Source organism: Malurus melanocephalus, unplaced genomic scaffold (assembly GCF_030028575.1).
Source record: "Malurus melanocephalus ecotype Western Australia unplaced genomic scaffold, MMel_1.1 scaffold_388, whole genome shotgun sequence".
NCBI classification, from domain to species: Eukaryota; Metazoa; Chordata; class Aves; order Passeriformes; family Maluridae; genus Malurus; species Malurus melanocephalus.
Window position 1 is genome coordinate 243,653 of NW_026623620.1, and position 21,537 is coordinate 265,189.

General features: G+C 41.7%; 1 protein-coding gene across 1 annotated transcript in view; it reads right to left on the reverse strand.

The window, feature by feature from the left end:
* Positions 1-20: 20 nt before the first annotated feature.
* The window catches only part of TFAP2D (transcription factor AP-2 delta), a 46,852-nt gene continuing 25,335 nt past the window's right edge, over positions 21-21,537 (reverse strand). The window contains exons 5-7 of the mRNA XM_057379117.1: positions 20,227-20,368; positions 13,535-13,648; positions 21-320 (exon numbers count right to left, since the gene is read on the reverse strand). Coding sequence (XP_057235100.1) covers positions 101-320; positions 13,535-13,648; positions 20,227-20,368 — 476 coding nt within the window. The 3' untranslated portion in view covers positions 21-100. The remainder of the gene's footprint in view (positions 321-13,534; positions 13,649-20,226; positions 20,369-21,537) is intronic.

The window sequence follows — 21,537 nt, forward strand, 5'->3', positions numbered from 1 at the left end:
TGGATTTGGTCCACTGGAGATAAATTGCCCTCAATGATATATATATTTAAAAAAAATATCAGCAGCAAGACTCTCTCGAAATAGATTCTGTTTGATGTAGCTAGTCTGTCTTTTCTGTTTTGCCCTCTTTCACAGCAGCCTCTGAAGTTTTCCGCAGGGGGGCTTTCTCCGAGTTGGCGTGTCCTTGGCCGGATTCCGCCGCTCCTCCGTTTTTGTGCGATGTGTGCTTTTCCAAGTAGTTCAGCATTTCACTGAGAACAGTTTGGAAAGTGCTTAGGGCAGCACATATTGCAGGAGTTCCAAAACCATGAGTGATCAAACTACAAATGGGAAGGAGATGGGGGAGAAAAAAAAGGAAAGAAATACACACACGCACATAAATATCAATGCACTCACAAACAGCGAGGAGTTTACAGTACACTCATTTTGTGTAGAGAAATTCAAGATTTGCTCCCTAAACTATTTATTACCTGTGGGAGAAACAGAAAAGAAAGRAATAGAGCCAAAGAGCAGACTGCATACAGCTTCAAAGGTTGTTTTTGGTGGAGCCTCAGTTCTGAAACACCACGGGAAGACCCTCAGCAAGTGCAGACTGACACAGGAATGTTGACTTCAGAGAAGCCAAGACAGAAACCATGCCCTTGGCTCTCCAGCATTGTTAATTTTCCAGTGACAGAAAGCCTGGCTCCTCCTTCTCAGGTAAATAAAAGGAATTCTGAGTGGTTTATTCACAATTCTAGATCATTCTTGGYTTGATGATCTTGGAGGTCTTTTCCAACCTTAACGATTCTATGATTTATAGCTCTTAAACACTACCTGGTTATTCTACACGAAGGTGTGATTGCATCTGTACCGGAAAATTCAACAATGTCGAAGATATCAGCCCCAACCCTCAGCACAATTGACATGGTTTGGCYATATCTGTGCTGCTCAACTTCTGAACCATCCAACAGAGTGAGATCTGGAGTGTCTGTTGGGAACAGACCCCAACCAACACCCTTGGCCAATACTCACACCCAGGCAATGGCTGGAAAATGTTTCACAAAGGTCTGGCTTAGGCAGGCTGAATTAATGGCCAATCCAAAATAATTAGCAGAAAAAAAACAAACCAAAAAACCCAATTCCAACAATGTTTCCCTGGTAGTGTTGAATTTAATGGYACAGATTCATCCTGTTGTACCTTTCATGTAAATAAAGGGTTGTTTTGCAACACTGAAATTTTCTTGTCGTTCCTGGCTTCTGCCTGCAGATCCAAATTTTTCCATGGGTCTTATCTCTTGGGTGCCATCTCTGTGAAGATCACAGAATTACAGAACACAGGTTTACGTTGGAAGGGACTTGAAAGATCATTCCATTCCATCCATCCTACTGCCATGGACAGGGACACCTTCCACTATCCCAGATTGCTCCAAGCCCCATCCAGCCTGGCCTTGGACACTTCCAGGGATCCAGGGGCAGCCACRGCTTCTCTGGTCAACCTGTGCCAGTGCCTCCTCACCTTCACCTGTCTCCTCTGCACTTTGGCTTCTCATTCTTCCCAGGTCTTTTAGAAAAATGTGGAAATGCAGTGACTAAGAGGAAAGAGGTTTTATGGGACAWGGATAACTGATATGATGCTATATCAAAAAAAACCACATGGGAAAGGTTTCAAGATATTATTTTTGGTGACTTTTCTGTCTGCTAGACATGGAAGACCCTTTTGATAGGAAAGCTGGTAAGACACAAAAGATGTGTGAATTTTAACCAAAATGAGTGTTGAATATGGAAATATGTCTGCATTCCAGATTGGGAGTGGCATAGCATTTTATAAAAGGTCTCCAAAAGGCTATTAACAAATAACTTGCATTTAGAATGTTTATCCATCAGTCTCCAGGCACTTTTCAAAGCAGGAATTTATATTTATCCCCTGTTAGTAATGTGAGGAAAGTGATAATTAAATATTCACAAGMAATATTTTGCAGACATCAATTAATAATACAACATAAAGTTTGAACTCTTGAAGTTTGGACTTGCAGAAATAGCTGGATCTTTATAAYATAGCATTAAAAAGAGGTAAACACACCTCAGTTTAATTTCATTTTCTTTTTAGGAATGCCTGGCATGCCAGAAATATAAAAATCATCATCATGATTGTCACGTTTTTAATAGTTGTAAAAGTCACATTTTAAATAGTTGTAAAAACTGGACCAGCAGTAGCATRTATCTGAGTACTTTAAGCCCTTTCAAGTGACTTTAGGAGTCAGGTGATTTAATGATTTTGTATTGCATTTTATCATAATTTCTGGTCTTCAGAACTCCAGRGAAATGAGAATGTGATGGAATGCACAATAAGAGTAAGCAAGAAAAAGGAAATTAAAGTTATCATTACTAGTTATAATACCGCATGATTTTTACACTGCTTGTATGATCTTTTGCGTCCTGATTTGGGAACGGACTACACTGAGAATGTACAAATTTTTATCATCTTGCCAGTTAAAGGAACTAGTTTATGTATTTTAGAAACTGGCAATATCTGCATTCGTTCATTCATTTCCAGTAGATGCAAATCATACAATCAYAGGTTAGGAATAATTTAGGCTGGAAAATAACACCAAGATCACCAAGTCCAACCACTAACTCAGSACTGCCAAGCCCACCACTAAACCATGTCCCCAAAAGTCAAATTCATGTGTGTTTTGAACACTTTCAGGAATGGTAACTCACCACTTCCCTGGGCAGCCTGTTCCAATACCTGACCACCCTTTCAGTTAAGMTTTTCCTAATATCCAGTCTAAACCTCTCCKGCCTCAATTCAAGGTTGTTTCCTCTTGTCCTATCACTTCTTACCTGGGAAWAAAGACCAACCCCACCTGGCTACAGCCTCCTTTCAGGGAGTTGTAGATACTGATAAGGTCAAGTAAATACTAAGTTTAACAAAGGATTAAGCGGAAAAGAAACTTTCTGGCCTACCACCTTTTTCTCTTTCAATTTGTGAACAAAAGCAGTAATACTGTGTTCATTTGATAGGTCAAAACAACCTGAAGAGTAAGGYGGGAATACTACCTTGAAAACTTACAGACATTGTCTCAGAAATGATCTGTAGGAACAAACTTTATCCTGAACAAACAATGCTGAAGAAGACTGTAGAAAATACCAGAATGGGACAAAACTTGTTATTAAGGTACCTGTTATTAAGTGTAGGTGTCAACTTGTGGGTGTAAACATCAATGGTGCCAAGCTCCCATTACTAACAAAGAGGAGTTAATGTTTTTCTGTCTCTAAGAATCTGCAGTGATTTGAGATGTTCCCTGACAGACATCTCAGATTTGATAGATATGGTATAGGTCTGAAGTCCAGCCTGCTTTAGATGTTTTAACACTGGGCRGGTTACCCTTGAGTATCTCAAATTTTTTATTCAACACAGTGAGAGAAGTCTGGAGAATGATTTAGCACATTAAATGGATGTATCTCCTTTATGGTGAGCTGTGCCACTCTCCTGGCCACACTGAGAGCTCCATCCTAAATAAAAATGGGATTTGGGTATTCTTTGAGATGTTCTGTGGTACCTAGATATCTATGTCATGTGAACAGGTAATAATAAAAAGGGGTTAGAGGGGAACAAGATCCTTTTAAAGCAGCAATGCACTGATGGAATACCTAATAGTGCCCCAAAAAGCTCAGCTATATCTTGCCCTAGGTCTTCATTGATTGGAAGGAAGCTCAGACATACAGCTTACTTAAAAACACCAAGATATTTTATACAGAGTAGAACCTCTGGTTTGGAAAAAAAAAACATAGCAGAAACTTCTGGTTTGAAAACTAATGCTCATAGGAAAAGGATTTTTTTTTTAGTAAGTAAGGAGTGTATTTCCTTTACAGTTTAGGCCCTTAGTTACCAGTAATCATTAAATCTGGCAGCTATCACAAACATAGCCTAGTGTTTCTTATTAAAAGCCAACTCTTTTTAGTSAAATGATGCTGCAGAGTCTCGTGGCAACTCTTCTTTCAGTTTCTGATGAATATATTCTTCTCCACAGATGGGGATATGCAGAGCCTATTAATTTCCCCATGAAGCTTATTAAGAGAAACCATTTTATAGAAAATTTCTAACCAGCTCTTCTTGCCAAGCTCCTGTGAGGGTGTATTTTATTAGGCTCACTTTAGGTAATGAGCATAAAAAGGCTGAGAGATATTATCTTCTACTTTATCTTACATTTCTATCAGTAATTCCCCTTGCTCTAATTTTGGTGGTCTCTATTTCTCTACAAGTTAAAGTCTTTGAAAAATCCAAGAAAGTTGGATAATTTCCCTTTGCTGATGAAAGTAAGTTTCAAGTTTGGGAGAAAATCTGATTTTACATTTAAATCAGACATGACAGGSAGAAGATTAATGGCAAAGCATTCAAATGTGTTTCCTGAAAGTCAAATTTAGCTGCCTGGTTTTCCAGGCTAATTGAGCTCACACTGAAATGGTTTCATTTTTGGTCTGCTCCACACCTATGAAAGGGGTTGCTTTCATTATAATACTTTCATTTGGGTATATAAGCCTAAAATTAAACGTGGTGGTTTCATAATGGGGTCTTCTGGGTATTCTCAGCTTTGTAGAGCATCCCACTACAGCCCCTATAAACCAACTTTATTGTTCTGAAAACAAGGCTGAAATCTCTGATTCTGGTGTTGGAGASCTGAAGAAAGAAGGCAATGAATATCAGGCAAACATATTACAAATCCTGGTGCTTAAGGACATCCAGACTTGCCTGTAATTCTGCCCAGTGCTATGATGCAATTATGTCTGCTCATGTTTTAATGATGGCCTTACTTAAAAGTGAAAAGATCCAAGTGTGCCTGAAGGCTTGGAGTCTCGTTTGGCAACCACCTCAAGGACTCCTCCATACCCCAGGCTGGTGAAGGTCCCACATGAAGCAAAAGAAACAGCTTCCCTCTCAGTGGGGRGGTGGAAGAGGCCATCTGCACTGAATGTTTACACCCTCATTTAAAATAAATAAGTGCTAAAACAATAATAATGAAGACAGAGCGAGCTTGAACTCATTGGTCAGATTTCCTCAGAACTTTGAATGTGAAAACTCCTTTGTGATTATCTAAATTCAGCAGCACACAGCAAATGACAGATGGTAAGAGCTGATATGACTTTTGATAGCTATAAAGAAAATGGTAAAATGTTTGTGTCTCTTCACTGGCACAATATCTGAATATAAAGGTGACCGTATCGACTTTGCGGTGCTTCTGCTGGTTTCAAAGTTTGTCCTGTGAAGGTTTTTGAGAAAATTTAATGGTGATAACTTTACTTTAAAAGCTCAGAAGGTCTAACTGTGGCACAAGTTAGATTGATAGTCAAGATAAGCATTGGAATGTGGGCAGTGTGTATTGCAGGGATCAGCAGTCTATGGGATCAGAGTAGCAAACAGCACAGAAGTTGCCTTCAAAGTAGACCCTCAGGTTTTCCTTCTGTTCACAGCCAATCAAATGTATTGAGGACATGTCCTCCTAAGCAGATGGACCTCCTTTCACCATGTGTAAAAGAAATGGAGAAAGTGGGAGGAGAGTGTTGGAGCTGATGCCCCAACCTTCCAAGATAATCTATTTCAGATCTGCATGTTTTAGACCTTGGGACTCATTTTCCACACTGAGAAGAAATGCCTGGGTAACAGACCTGAAACATCCAAAACTGTGGAGTGTTTCTGACCAAAGATTAAACCACTTGGTGGTCACATCCTTGCTCTGTGGGAAGGCAAAGAAATTAAAGAGGTTCACAATTTATTGCCATCCATTGACCTTTTCCAGTGAGGAAATGGAGCTGAGATGCCCCAATGCCCTCCTCAAATGAAAAGTGACAAGAATTAACATTTATAAACATGCTCATGACAAGGRGCAATGAAATTTGTAGACTATTAATTTGGAAATGAGGAGATGGCATTCCTTTTTCTTTTGGGAAATGTGAGAGTGCTTTAAATGTTTCAAGAGATCTTCAGTCTTTTGTTGAAAATCTAAACAAGCCCCCAAGATTTTTCCCTTCTCTGATAAATGTATGTTTGTTTTTTTCCAATGATTATGGAACTTATTTGTTAATGAAGCAAATAAAGAAAAAAAAAAAACAGGTTTTCGTCTTTTTCTTGACTCCGTAAGTTGCAAGTCTGAGGGAATATGGTATCATAACAATCTTGATAAAAATCTTTACCAATATTAAAAATTAGAAAGGATTGTGTTTATCAGCAGAGCAGGACAAAGTGATTGAGACCTTACTATAGAAAGATCACAGAAGGAATCCCTTGGAAAGGAAGTGAGGAGAACATCCCAGAGGAAGGCAATCTAACACTTATGGTAAATAAAGAGACAAGGAAAAKAAATCAAAATAAAATTTAATAAAGGAAAAAAAAATTTAAAAATGTTGCTCCCTAATGCCTCAGGACTAGGACCCAGCGTTGTCCCTCTCACTTAACTAAATCCTAAGACTCAGAGAACTGGAAATCAGGGAACTCTAGAGGGCACCAGAGGTGTTTCACCACAAACTTCATCGKGCACCAGACTTCTTCCAGTCTGCACATCCAGACAGAAGGCTGCTGCTGTGAACTGAGTGGAATTATGACAGAAGCTGCTCTGCTTCCTGATAAGCAAAGTGAAGAAAAAAGAAAGAACGATATATAAAAGGAGGTGAGCACATCTTTGAAGGCAACCCACAACTAAGTCTTTGGGCTTGGCTTCTTGTTGCAATTTAAAAAACACGCAGAGCTTCAAAACCCGTTTCACTGCTCCCTTTTCCCCTTCGGAAAGAAGGATGTGACTTTCTCACTGCTCCCAAAGCCTGAGACTCCCGTTTCTTGTCTGTCACTTTCCGTGTCACCTCGTCAGCGAGATGCCAGGCACTGGCAGGAGGTTGACAGCTCCAGGCTGAGCGAGGAGCYGAGCGACAAAACTCTTGTCTCAAACAGTTTCACGGGAAGGGTGTTTCATATCAGCTGGATGGCTYGACAGAACACGGAATAATCCATGAGGATGCTGATTGCTTTCATTACTTGACTTTACTATTCTGAACCTATTATTCTTTTGTGTCTCTCTGTATAAGCTTTCTGCAGTGAAACAAATATTGCTTACAAGAAAGTAGTTTTCCCTTGGCCGTTTTGCTGTCTTAATCTTTTATATATAAAATAGAAGATCTGGGTGTGATTTTGCATCTTGATTAAATGTAGCCTTGAAGTTAAAGGATCAAATACAACTGCAATAGTAGGTAGATAYTCTCCTTTCCCTATATGATGGATGGCATTTGTAGGATATCTGAAATTTCCAATCAGCAGAGATTCTTAGAGACACAAGTGTCCCAAAAGCAAACATAGAAGATGTGTCTATACCTAATTTCACAAGTGACGAAACTGAGGCTAAGAGGATGATTAATGAGGTCAGGGAATCTGTATGGATAAACCAAGACACAGACWCAGATCTTGTGAGTATAATCTCAGAAAATCTTCTCTTTGAAATKATCTTGTGTCACATTTTTGGTTTTCCAGCACAGAACGTGAGTAATTTTTGGTGGGCTTTCTGGTAACTCTACTTTACATGAGATTTTGGGGAACCAAAAACAGAATTCTGCTAAAATTTTTTAAAAAARCAACAAAACAAAACAASAAAGCTGTTCTGATGCAAGGGTAGCTTAGGAAGGCAAAGACATGGGGACACATCAGTGTGACTTTCAGATTCCTGGCTGAATCTCAGACAGTGGAATGGAAGAGAGAAGAAGGCATGTGCTCTTTCCACTCAACAGGAGAGAAGAATTATCTAAAATAAATTAAAAAAAACACAAACAACTATTATTGCTTTGGATATTTGATCCCATTGGAGGGATATCCTAGATGCTGATCTGCCTGGCTGATGAATGTGAAACAGGATGTCCCTTTGCMCCCAAAATGCCCCTAGATCTCCAGATTCACCAGACAGGTGAATCCCTCTAAGCTTCTTAAACTGAAGCTGGGGAATGGTTTTGGTCATCCCAAAGTGAGAATACTCTTTGTATTAGCAAAGTGAGAATACACAGACTCTTCAGGTCATGAGTGATCTGGCCCAGCCTGGCCCCATTCCATCAAACATTTTTACCTGAAAGGCCCTACCTTGAGCTTCCAGCTGAGATAGAGCCCAGATATCTGCCTGGAATTGTTTGGGACAGAAAGAGCTGATCTTGGTCAAATGCATTCAAGGAAYCACAGAAGCAGCCAAACATTACAGACAATTGTGGTCCAGAGTCCAGGACCAAAGTCACACAAAGTTTTATTATATTAATTTTCATGTATCTTTTGGGGTGCCTTAATTTCTGCCTATCTTCACTCCTCCTCTAAAATGTGACAGAAACATTCCCCTCCTTCACAGCAGGGATCTCTATAACTGAGAATTGTTGGTTCATCTGGTCTGGTTCTGTGCTCTGGAGAGGGCTGGATGCACTAAATATGTGTGGGAAGTGCTAAATACTACAGAGATGAGTGATATGGAATYATGGATATTTCCCCTACTGACATGCCTCACGTCTACCTGCACCCCACAAACACAAAAAGGATGAGGTTTGATGGTTGTGTTGGTTAACATTGCCCCAGATCCAGCAGCAGAACCTGTTGGCTGCAATGTCACCAGTCAWYTCTGCTGATTTAGAGGCAGAATTAYGGTGTTGGGGTCATCCAAGCCTTCACTATCTCCCATCACAACTACTTGTGCCATAAAATCTCTGTGTGTGTCTCTTGTGTCTCCAGRCAGACTTGTCTTCACCTGCTGCAGGTCATGATTGCCCCAATTTACTCTTTCTGGCTTTTCTAAAGTGAATTATTTTCAGTGTCTTACATATGTCATGCTTATATCCAGCTTTTTGYTGTCTCTAAATATTAAAACCTCCCTTTTTCTTCCCACCACCTCGGAAAAATCAAGAATTGTCTCTCTGTTTCAAAGCTATTTTACCTGATCTTCCTTGAAACCCAATGAACTTACAATGCTAAAGACAGATTTATATAACCTGAAAGGTCCTGAAAAAAAAGAGATGAACCTTCAGCTTTACTGACATCAGTAGGATTTGAAACTKGTTTAAGTTTCATGAGAAATGAACTCCCCAGTTTTTCCTTCTTCAATACTCAGGTAGGTGCATGCACACCTACACAGAAGCCTCACAAGACTCAAGAATTCTGGGGAAAAATTCTCTGAATTATAATGGAAGGCATTTTAAAAGAAACTAAGTTTTATCTTAAGTATTTTACTTTTCTCTTTCATTTTCCCTTGTCTTTCTTTTGCTCTTGCTCTCACCCTTTGCTCTCCTGATGATCCTTATACTCTCTCCACTTTGGAAGTAAAGGGTGAGAAAAATAAACTCCTCTTTTTAAAACTGCAGAAAATTTTGTGTTCTTTTCTAACACTGATATGTTGACTTTGCTCTCTTCTGTAGTAAACTCAAAAATGCTTTGCACAGATCAGCCTTTAGAGGACAATAAAGAGACGCTGCTGTGTCTGGACAAAAAGTCTCAGCACKTAGTAATGGAAAAGRAAAAAARAAAARGGRAAAAAAATCCAGGGTTTTCTTGTTTTCTTCATGGTTTAATGCTGATTYTGTCCTCAGAAACTGGGGGTGGGGTAGCTCAAGTAGTGACTTTCAGGCCCSATAAAACTCAGAGGAATATTTGTGTTCAAGATGTTCATAGCCAGGTTGGAGGGCCTTTGAGMAGCCTGSTCTRKTGGAAATGTCCCTGTCCATGGCAGAAASGTTGGAAGGAGATGATTTTTWATCTTTCCTGCTCAAAGAWGAGCTGAAAGACAGCTTGGGCTGAAAGACAGTTCTACAACATCTCACCTCTTCTTGAACTCAGGCTTATGTAATGYTCAGACATCTGAGCTACCCCAACACCCAGCCCACGAGGTTTGGGATCCAGCCCTGGCAAGGCAGGACTTCCCTAAATCTAAATTTATAGCACAGACAAGGTGCCTGACTGGGCTGTGATGAGGGCTGGTCTTTCCAGGAATTCTAAASTCACACAAAAATTGGTGATATATATATCTACCTTCGTGCCCAGGAATAGTTTGGGTTAGTGCTGGTTACACCAGGCAGAAAAAAMCCCCCAGAAATTCTGCAGATAAAGAGAAGCACAGATAGACAATGCCTGTTCCCTGGCACTACTTTTATCTGCTAATATCAGTATATTTGAAGTTATTTGGAGTTACCAATATACCTTAAAAAGCCTACTGATAGGTGGAGTTATCAATGTAACTTTTCTGCAGTAATATCCTGTAAAATGTATTGAAAAGGGAGAAATGTTGAATGAAACAAACAAAATKACTCTGGCTCAGGTAATTTGCTGCTATAAATTTAAGAGTCTGAACTGTCTGAGAACAATGTTGGAAAATCATTCATCATGAGCCTTGAGTTTTCTGGATTCAGGTCAGATGGACATCTCAGAGAGCAGTTGCACAAGAGGTGTAGAAGAGCCTCTGTTTTTTTTGCATAAAATTGTGTAAAATTCAGCAGTTCTCAGGCTCACTGGCAGCTCCTTTGAAGATTTCCCTTTTCATGCTTTGTGTGAATTTTGAGTTTGGAGTTTGAGCAAACCCAGCACTTCTGATCCCTTCATGAGGACCATCCTGTACTGCAGGTTGGACACACATCTCAATGAATTGGGGCTCAGTGGAAAAAACTTCAGAGAGAAGAGTGAGCTTGAAGTTTTAAAACAGAGGAAACAGGAAAAACTGCTTCCATCTGACCTGTGCCAGTTTGTGAACCCTGGTTTTAATAATTAACATAGAACTAGTAACATCACAAACAAATGGATTACGAAACTGTGCACTGAACAGCTGTAGAGGAATTTATTCCTAAAGAAAACTCCCTTTCACCCCAATGTWGTAGAGGCTGGATCCAATTCTACTGTAGATGTCAGATGTTATGGCTCTACAAAAAGTCTTTCACTATCTTGGAACTTATTTTAATAATAGATATTTGTATGATTCCTCTGGGTTTTTAAAATTCTCTTCAAATTTCTGGCATCATATCCTAGAATCATGGAATGGTTTSRGTTGGAARRGACATTAAAGACTCTTTAGTTCCCCCATGGCAGGGGGTTGGAACRAGATGGGATTTAAGGTCCCTTCCAACMCAAAATATTCAATGATTCTGTGATATTTAATCTTGAGTAGACAAGTAGTGGTAGGAGGGGTTGAGATGACCTGGCTGAGAAGATTGTTGGATTTAGAGGATGGTAATGATGATATTTTTTGCCTACATTAGGTTTAGCTGTTCGCAGTGCAAGTGTCTGGTGTGCACTTCTTGGCTAAGCTCCCATTCTGGTGGAGATCTAGACCACAATGTTCAGCCAATTTTAGGGATTTYAGAGAGAAATTCGAGCCACACTGATGTAGATGTCTATGCTAGACCTGCTTAATGCAGACTTCTCCTGGAGACCACAGCAGAAGGTGCACAGCTGGCTGTGCTGAGTTTGGAGTTCATCTGAGCTGAGTTAGGAGTCCAGGTCAGAAACTGATCTGACTCCAGAATCTCTCCACTAGATGGAAAAGGAATATGATCTCAGCTCCACCTCTGGGTCCAGCACTCATCATTCCCCAGGCACAAAATCAGAGAAGACTCTGATTTAAGGCCAGGGAAGCACCAGGAAAGATCAAGGCCTGTGTTCCTCCAGGTGCCCATCTTCAGCCCAACATTTAGTGCCTACAGCAGCCATGAAAGAGAACTGACTGATCCAGGAACTGCCTGCAGAAGCTTTGCCCTCCAACCCACTAAACTGCAGCAGAGAAAGGATGGGAGCTGCACCAGTTGACTGCTTGTGCAGCTGAAGCCTTCAGCATTTCATCCTGACTGCTATTTCTACTTTAAACACAGGAATCCTTGGAGATTAGCTGCCTCATATCACATTTCCTCTGTGTGCAGGSAATAGGGAATTTTCTCTTTTTCCACAAGHTTAAGTAGCTCATTAAAATCCCTCTATGAGTATTCTGCATGAATAAGGACCTTTCCCTTGATGTGCAGGTGTAGTTGGGTGTTTTGGAGTGTGTGTATAAATGAAAATACACACAGCACTGCATGAGAATAGGAGTGGGGTTGTCCAGGTGTGTTCATACACACATAGGATGCACACAGATGTGTGTAGGAATAATCAGGAATGCCTGGAATGTGTGCATTTATGGACTGGGAATTACCCTTTCCTCTCCCCACACCCCAAGAGGTGAATGGAAGAAGTGGGATGGTGGGTATTTTTTGGATTCCACTCAAAGTCTGAGGGACTGAACATTAGTCACCACAGAACCTTTCTGCTGGGTGCCTCATGTGCTATCAGAATTGTAAAAACTCACAGATGTTGGGACATTGGGGGACAGAAGTTGTCTGTCCAAATAATGACAGGAGAGTGGTTCAGCTGGTTGTCCTAAGAATACACAACATCATTCTAAGCCTTTATAGGGCTGTGAAACTTGCTTAATGTTATGATCTGTAAACAATTCTCTGGAAGTGCTCTTTGCACGTTAATTTTTAAATTTATCGCCTAATGGATGGAAAAAAACCCAAAAAACTGCAGCCTCAGCAAATCCTGCATTCCCCTCTGTGGCCTAAGCAAAGACAGGAGCACCTCCAGGAGGTTTCATCAAACTTATCTTTGATAGGTGTTTTAGATGATCCCACTATTTCAAAGTGGCTCTCTGGAAGTTCCCACCTCACTCTTGACTGTGTCTGACACATCGCTCAAAGCAAAAATGTGAAATTACACAGCAGCTCCTGGGCTAATAAATCTGTCTGRRCCCAAAATAYCTMTACACTTTTATCCATAAATAGGATRAAATTCTGTTGAAGTTTGGACTTGGTGTGCATGTACCATGGGTCTTTGTCTTCGTAACAGCTTCTTAAGCCTTTTAAACCAGTACATTAAATATTGCTGGGGCACGGGCTCAGGAATTGGCTCTAAGTGCCTCATCAATCTCTGGCTTTTTGGTGTGAGCAGCTTTCATTCTCACAGGCTTTTCCAGGGTGTTGTTCAATCAATTATTGCAGTAAAACTCTTTTAGTAGGTAATGTGCTTTGAGGCCAGTCTGCTTTGGAAGCCAAAGAGTTAATGAAATGGTCATGGTAAAATGTTGTCAAATGGTCTGATAGCATAGAGGAGGTACTGGAACTATTTAGATAATTGGGAAGGATGCAGCCTGTTCCTTTTATGTCTACTTTGATTAATTTATATTAGCTCAGAACCTGAGTTTCTGCAGTTCTGGACTACCCAGAATGTGACGTGATGTGATTCGGAGTTCACATCTAAGACAATTTTCTGGCCAGATGGGGAGATTTGACCATCAGACACAGAAAATTGCTTATTCAGACTCAGACTGTGGTCCTAGAAGCAGGTTGAATGCAGCAAACTTGAACTACATTGCTGGGCAAACCTAAACTTTTAATAGGTACAGTAATCAGTAATTATGGATGTTAAATATTTATTTTCCTGTGTTTTATGTAGGGGAACAAATACCATTAAAACATCATATGCAGTCTAAATCAAAATMATGGATTTTAGTTTCCTTTTTCAAAATCATACCTGAAATGTGTTAAATGTCTCTGGATGTCAAGGTCTAATATTGGAGTCGGTCTGGAGGATCCGAGGGGTGATCTGTCTTGACTTAGAAGGTCTTGGAATTCTTTACATATTTGTCTAAAAGGAAAGTGGAAATYCTTAAATAAGACAGGTGTAATCCTTCCCATAAAGCTGATTCCCAGAACACTGCCACCTTACCCTGAGTGATTCCATTCATAACAGAGTTGCTTGGCAGAAGTGTTGTTACAGAAATTAAAGACAAAAAAAGAAAATCCATCTCAGTCTTCCCTGCCCAAAGTCTTAGACCCAACAACATACAGAATCTCTTTAACAGGAACAGCACCCCTCTGGGACCATATTCATTTTCTTACCCTGAACTGGATCCAGTTTGGCAGTGCTAAGTCTAGCTCAGCTCACCTGCATTAGCAGCAAAGCTTATGGMTAAATGAAGTGATGAACCAGCATTRGAATACACCWGAAATGTRWAAATTACTTTATTATTTACCCTGTGTAAACGCACCAATACTTGTACATTGATTTGCGTACATTGTGGGCACTGATTTATCTGCAAGTTGAAGTCCTGGGTATTTTGGATTTGCCTGCTTGACCCCCAACCTTTAAGACAAATGGACCACTGGGGCTTGTGAAGGAAGGAGCTCTTGTAGTGAGGATTCAGGGTCTGCCTTGCCTGGTCTCCCACATCTTGTTTATCAAAGATGGATGGTCTTACTGTTTTCACTCTCCCACTCAGTCTTTCCTGAGGCTTCTCAGGATACCTCAGCACCTGGAGGTTAAATTTATTCCCTGGGACTCCCCCATATATGACCTAGCACTAAGAAAGACCTAAAAATAAGGCCTTTTTGTTCTTGTGCTGTTGTGTWATTGTTGTTTTCAAATTAGTCTAGGAATATTCTACCAATAAACTTCTTAAAACAGAAACCAAATCAGTTCCATTTAGCTCATGTCCTCAGAGGAGTGTAATCTGGACCATGGATGAACAGACATCACTCACTTTCACTTGGTTTATGATACTATCAATTAAAAAAGGAAAGGGGACCTTTCCAAATTAGCATATTTTCCTATTGGTTTCCTGAGAATAGAACCTGTTGTGGGCTGTTCCACAGAATGTGCCCAGAAGATATYTGGGAGGATTCAATGAGCTGTTCTAACACCATAACAACCTGGACAATTGCAGTCTGATGGCTCAGAGTGTGTGTGGTTTGCTTTGTTAGGGCAATCACCGTGCCTGGAGCCAGTTTTTAATGCTAAAGAGCATCTCTGTGGTCCATGATCTCTTTTAGGAGACTCATTGCACATCTGGTTCTGGATAAAGTTTGGATTCTTCATTATCACCTTGTAATTGTTTTTGGGACAGGGGCATAATGGAACAAGTGGGTAAATTCAGCATGTTGGTATTTAGAAGGTCCTTCACTGCTGAGGTACAAGAAAGAAAACTGTGCTAAACTGGTTATACCCTTCACTTTATCACTGGGGTACAACTTGGGGACAGACATCTTGGGCACCACAACTCTCTCTTGAATAAGAGGAGAAGCARAAACCTCTTTCCTGCTGTGCTGCTGGACCCCATCCAAGCCTGATTTCTCAAAATTCTTGTCATCTGCACGGACCGAGACACCGACTGCTTGAAAAGACAGCATCACCCCAGCCTTTCAGGCAAAGAGAGGTATTCAGCAGAAATGTATGTAAATGCAGCATACAGTTTTAATGAATCAGGTCCTTAGAGGAAAAACAGTTCCTTTCAACAACTGAAAACAGTCAGTCATTTTGGCTTCTAAACAATCCACTATCCCCAGTCGGCCCTGTCAGCACTGCTCTTCTCTCCTTCCTCCAACCTCTACTTTCTACCTGTTGAAAAAGTTCATCTTAAAAGTTCTTTTATTTTAACAAAGGGAAGTGTCAGAACCAAGCATGCAATTAAGTTCCCTTCTATCTTCACGTGTCAAAAGTCTTTACTGCATGTTGTCAGATTGAAAGAAAAGAAAAAAAACTTTTTTATTATACATGAAAACCTGCAAAAGGTAGTAACCTAGTTTTTTTTTCAAGGGGATTTCTGAGCAAAGTGGTGTCTCAGAGTCTCCACTACCAGTAAAATATCAGCTGGGGTAGTGCCAGGGAGAGGGGTTGGCAGTTTTTTGCTGAGTTGGATTGTGACTTCTTTGAAAAAGCAAAGGAAGATGGTTGTGCTGTCCTAGGGGGCAGAGATTAATAAAAATAATCCTGGTCACTCCTGCATGGGAGATAGCTAAGGATTTGTCATACATGGTATCCTAGGGTAGCTTGGGAGTATTAACCCACCCATTAAATTAGCTCAAAACACTACACATAGTCAGATGATCCAGTCCATGACCAGGAGACGGTAAGAAATTTCTGTACTGGATCAGAACAAGAGCCCACATAGCCCTTGATCCCTACCAGTGGCCAAAGCAAATGCCTTTTGAAATTACAAGGGTGGGGCAAACGTAAGCCCACAAATCTGATTAATTCCAAGTGTTGCAGAGCTGTCAGCTATCCAAGAATCAGAGAAGCTCCATGAGTCAGATGCTGATTATTCTGGGCTAGCTGTAATCAACTCCACTATAAAATTATTATTCACAGTATTTTGGTCCATGTAAATGGCAATGTGTCTGTTCCTCTGATCCCATGGAAGACCTTGTGCTGTGACATTCTGGGATGTTTCCTGTAGGACACTGAGCCTCTCCCTCAAATGGAATACTTGGCAGAGCCTTCAGCAGGGTTTTATCTGTCCGAGCTGCAGACTGGTCAGGCTCTGATCTCTGCTGTGAAGCCTTCCAGACTCTCCCATGCCTCTTCAAGGTGAATTAACCCATGTTCAAAGACCCTATAAAACCATATCCCACTTTATTTTTCTATTTCTGTGTGAATTGAATACATGCCCTGAAATATTTTTTAACATTTCTAGGGTTAACAGGCCAATATCAGTACCTTTTGGCCGGAATTGTGACAATTCAGCCTTTTTTTTGAAGCATCTTGCTCTGTCCAGACAAACATCTACTTGCCCAAACAATCATCTACTCAGTCAAAGGAGATGAGTGGAAAGAAAGAGAATAATAGGAGACAGGCTTCTCCCATTTTTATGCCTTTTTTACCATTTCTGCTCCTTTTAAGCTGTTTCACTCCCATCCTTCCTTTGCTGACCCTCGTGTTCAGCAGTGGACACTGTTTACACAGCCCAACCTTCTTTTCTTCCCATGATAATTATCAGCTAAAGCTCTCATTCTCCATTRTCTAGCCTATAAAATTGTCAGAAGGGCCCATGGCACCTTCCTGCTGTATTAATTTGTACCGTCCCATCTGGGTCCTGAGTTTGAAAATGTGGGAGACCATCCAAGGCARTTTAACACAATGAATGTGATTTGTTCCATGGTGGAAAAGGGTCCAGGTTTTGTTCTCTGTGTTCCTATCAGTGCAGCCTCAGAGCACACAGCGATGAGCAGGGCAGTGAAAAGAGTCACCTAAGCCCAGTGGCCTCCATTGATGWCTTAGGATTTTAGCWTCTATATTTTTTATGGCTCTGTAATCCTATAATTCTAACTCCAGAACCCTTTTACAGTACCAAGATAACTGTTGTCCTGTTTTTAGACAAAACAATTCCTCTGCAGCCCCAAAACTCAAGGACACCTCMCTGTGCCAGGCCCCAAGAGATGGAAACAACAGAGAATTGGGGGAGCCAACTTGGAGTGAATGACTGCATTGGCTGCAGCTGCAATTGGAGGATTCAGCCCCAATTTTGTGCAAATGGACAAAAGTGAGAAAGGGTGAAAAACCCGTGAGCCATTGTCCATTGTGGGTGCAGCCCCTAGCTGGGCTGGGACTGTCCTGAATGCACCTGAAGGCACTTCAATAAATAGAACTGGGTTTTTTTTTTTCTCTGAATTCTGTTTGGCCTCTGTTTTAGGTACCCAGATTTAGGCATCATCATGTGTTGGTTGTTGGCACTTAAGCAGCAATTTTTAACTTTCACTGTCCCTGAGGCCACAGTTCTGTGCATGGCAGCTGAACCACTCCAACTCAGGGTGGGTGAATTACTCAGTTACAAAGTATGGACGCCCTTGTCAGGTCAGGGAGCTCCTGCTGGACTCTGGAGGCTTCATCACTGTAGATATTTAAGGCTCTGTTTAGTTACCCCCCAAGCAGGTTTGTARTACCCAAGACCTCCATAACCACTGGCAGACACACCACAACAACAAAAAGGGATCTGAGTGCCCCTAGGGCAGCTGCTCATGGCCAAATTGGATAACCCAGTTTAACTCAAATGGCAGTGGGTGCCTGTTTTTGGGCAGCTGAATTGAGCCACTGAGTCTGGATGTCTAAATTCACAATGGAATTGCACCTAGATATGAAAAATAGTGGAAATAATTTCACTCTTTCTACTTATTTTTCCTCATCACCTATGTTYTAGGAAGAATGGAAATAACTTGGTTATTTTTCCTCATTTTTTCTTATTTTTCTTCAAGACCCCACGTGTGGAAAACCTCACCAAGGGCACTTCTATGGGCTTCTGGCTCAATTCCAACATGGGACAGCAGCACACACAGGCAGTGGCACTCCAGCTCTTTCCACAGACAGAGCTTGCCATCTCTGAGATGAGATCCTCCCACCCTGGATTTTCTGTGTTGGTTTTGGTGGCAACACAACAAAACTCTGCTTTTTCTGGTGTCTTCACTCACGAGCCCATGAGTCAGGGAGGTGGAATTGCTGAAAGTGCAAACCCAGAGCTTAGGGATGGCTGATGAGTAATTGAAACTCCTGATGGCTGTCTAGAATTCTTTGTATGAGGCACGTGGAAGCAYGGCTGGGAAATGCCATCCTGATGTTTTGATATCAGGGATCTGTGAGTCCTGAAAGACCTGGGCAGGGCTGGGAATCTCTGTTCTSCTTGCAGGCAGGAGAGGGCAGTAGTGACACACACATTGACCCGATTGTCCTGACTGCAGCAGGATGTGGCCTTTTTCTTATTGACAAACCTCTCTGAGCGATGTCCTGGTGCTTTTAACTGATGGGAGAGAGGGAAAAAAGGTAATTTTGTTCCTAAAAACAGGATAGCAGCCTACAAACCCAAAGTTTAGGGTGKTTGGAGGTGGAGCATGCCCATGAGATTCTGTCTCAGCAGTGAAAGAGGGTGAAAAACAAGGTATGGTGTGGTGAGAAAAGGTAGTGAAACTCTCATTTCTCCTGAGTGGCACAGCCTTTAGGGACAGAAYATGACAGTGATCCACTGGTCATCACAACCCATGGCTGTGTGATTTCTCAGGAGAACCTGGGAAAAATGGGGAAGATTTGGACCATTATGGTTGAATTGTATTCCATAAATGAGACAAATCCTCAACTGGTGCCACAATGCTGATGGGCTGCACAGCAGTGGGGAGACACAGCTTGCAGAGGGGAATTGCTCCTGGCCATCTTGTTCATTCTTGTGCCTCTGAAACACTTTGAGCCTTTGAATGAAATGTGGGTAGAGGTAAGAATAAGAAAATATTYCATTTATATTATTCCTTTTAAAGCMCAAGGAATTAGGAAGGTGAKATAYMTWAKRTATCTCACCACCTTCCCAATCAGAAAATCCCCCCTGGGCCTCATGGTGATCCTTTTATCACCCCAGGGAAGGATCACAGGCTGTGTTCATGGGATCCTCATGTCTGAGATGTTTCTGTGCATCTCAGCTCTGGGTCACTGTCAGGGCAAAGTGCTCTGGACACGAGAGGGACACCAAGGCTGGGAATCCTGCAAAGCAGAAGGACATTGGGATACAAAGGACAATTCTGTTGCTGCTCAGGCCTTTACCCCAGTACGGGATAAATCCTCCCTGTTGGATATATCACAACCTGGATGGTTTGCAAACACTTCCAGCTTGGAGGGGATGATCTGAGAGCTCGGATTTGTGGCCTCAGCTCTACTGCAGCCTCACGTGTGAACCACAGTGAGCACTGAGAGAGTGAGAATGTGCCCAAGGTTACCCCACACAGTCAGACCACACACCTAGGGCAGGTCTGCTATTTATTCCTGTTTCCCATGGCTCATGAAGGCTAATTCCTCCCTCATCAAGGCTAATTAACCTAGATGAAATGTTATCCTAACACGATGTTACTGCTCCAGGGAGACGAGTGGCTTGTTTAGAGTGAAGCCTGGTGCCTCTTTGTGTCTTTAATGTCTTTAGCAAAGCTCCCCTGCTGTTGTACATTGTTCCAGTGCCTTTGACTTCAGGGGAACTCTTKCAGTTTGCATCCAGAGAGGATCTGTCCTTCTGCAAACCAACTCTCCCTCAGCAGACAAACGATAATTTTCTGACACTAACCAGCACTTCAGTGGAAGCTCAGATCTCTTGCTCACACACAAACAGGAGACAAAGCCGGTTTCTGTCCCACARATGTAATAATATCCCCGTTCTCATCTAAACTAAAGCATCTGGGAAGATGTTCTTGCCCTGTTAACCACAGGCAATGAGAGCACAGCCACTGAAACCCCTGTGCAGTAAATGAGGTCCCTCTTTCAGCATCTCCGACGAGGATCGCTCTCCCCGCAGTCAGTGAGCGCTGTTGTGATAGCAGCCACCACAATCCCAGCTCCAGACTCCCACTCCTCCCTCYCCCAGCCCCCAGATCCAACATGGAGAAGTGACAGACCGATTTCTTTTTTCGCTTCCCCTCCCTCCTTACTTTGTCGCTAGGATCATCTTTTTCCTCGCTGTCTGCTCTTTCTGTTCCATGTGCTGTCTGGCAATGTGCTCTCCTACTGCCTTGGCAGGGAACTCTGTTTCACAGGTGTAGCCAAAATCTCTGGCCAAATGTAGTGCTTCCCCTGCGGTCAAACAAAATGGGTCAGTCATTTTTTAAGGTTATTGTCGTCATCATCATCCTCATCATCCTCATCATCATCATCATCATCATCATGTTGTTGTTGTTATTATTATTGTTACGTAATTTATTACACTCTTAAAAGAAAACCCCAAACAATAGAAAATCTGCAGACAGTCATTCCCAACACAGTTACACATTTCAGCCCATTTGGCCTGCTCATGTTTAGCCATCAGCTGGTGCCAGCCAGAAGACAGGAAGGCCATTCCTCCCATCAAATGGAAAGATGTCCCTCTCATGAGAAAATTCTGGCCAAGACACTCAGCTCTGTCTTGCCTCCACTGAGTACTGGGCAGCTGCTCCAGTTTTGCAAGTTCATCATCGATATTTAACTCATGGGAAGGAATGCAAAGTAGAAATAAATAACTTTGAAGAACTGAGTCAGCTTTTGGTGTTTCACTTCCCTGTGTCCAATGGAAGAAGAGCCCTCTGCTCCAGGAGAGAACCATGGGGATAACACATTCCAGTATATTTGTATTTGCTTAGAGGTTAAGCCAACAGTGCAAGCTTCCCACACTAAAGGTGAACACACCCCAAAGGAGAGCTCAATAAATAATTCTGTTTCCAAAAAGATTACAAACATAATTGGCCAGGCAGAACAAAAGGGGGAGATCATGAAGAAGACAGTTGCCATTTTATAGGTGGTTAAATCAAGGTAAAAGAAGTACCTGGCTCATTTAGGCTTTGTGACAAGTCTGTGACACGGAACATTTCTCTACCTCACCACGGAGACTGAACATCAGAATCCGACTCTGTGCTGGCTGCCAAATGCTCTGGAAGATCTCAACCCTCTTCATCAGCTTAGAGAATCCAGAATTTTATTTTAGGGCTTACTGAACACTCTGACCTGCACGCTGTGACTCTGACAACCTCGGTGTGGGATTTATCTGATCAAAAGCAGCTGCCTGGATTGTGAACATCTGTGCCTAAGTTAGTCTTTCCCTGGTGGGAAATAGGCTTTTCCAGATGACACTTGCTCTCATCTCATTGCAGAAAGAAGAAATAGGTCAGCTACCAGAAGCATGTGTTGAAGCACATCTGCACAAGTGACTAATAGAGAAATGCTCTAGAATAGTTTTAGAGTTTGGGGGTTATGTTTGTTTTTGTTGTGGT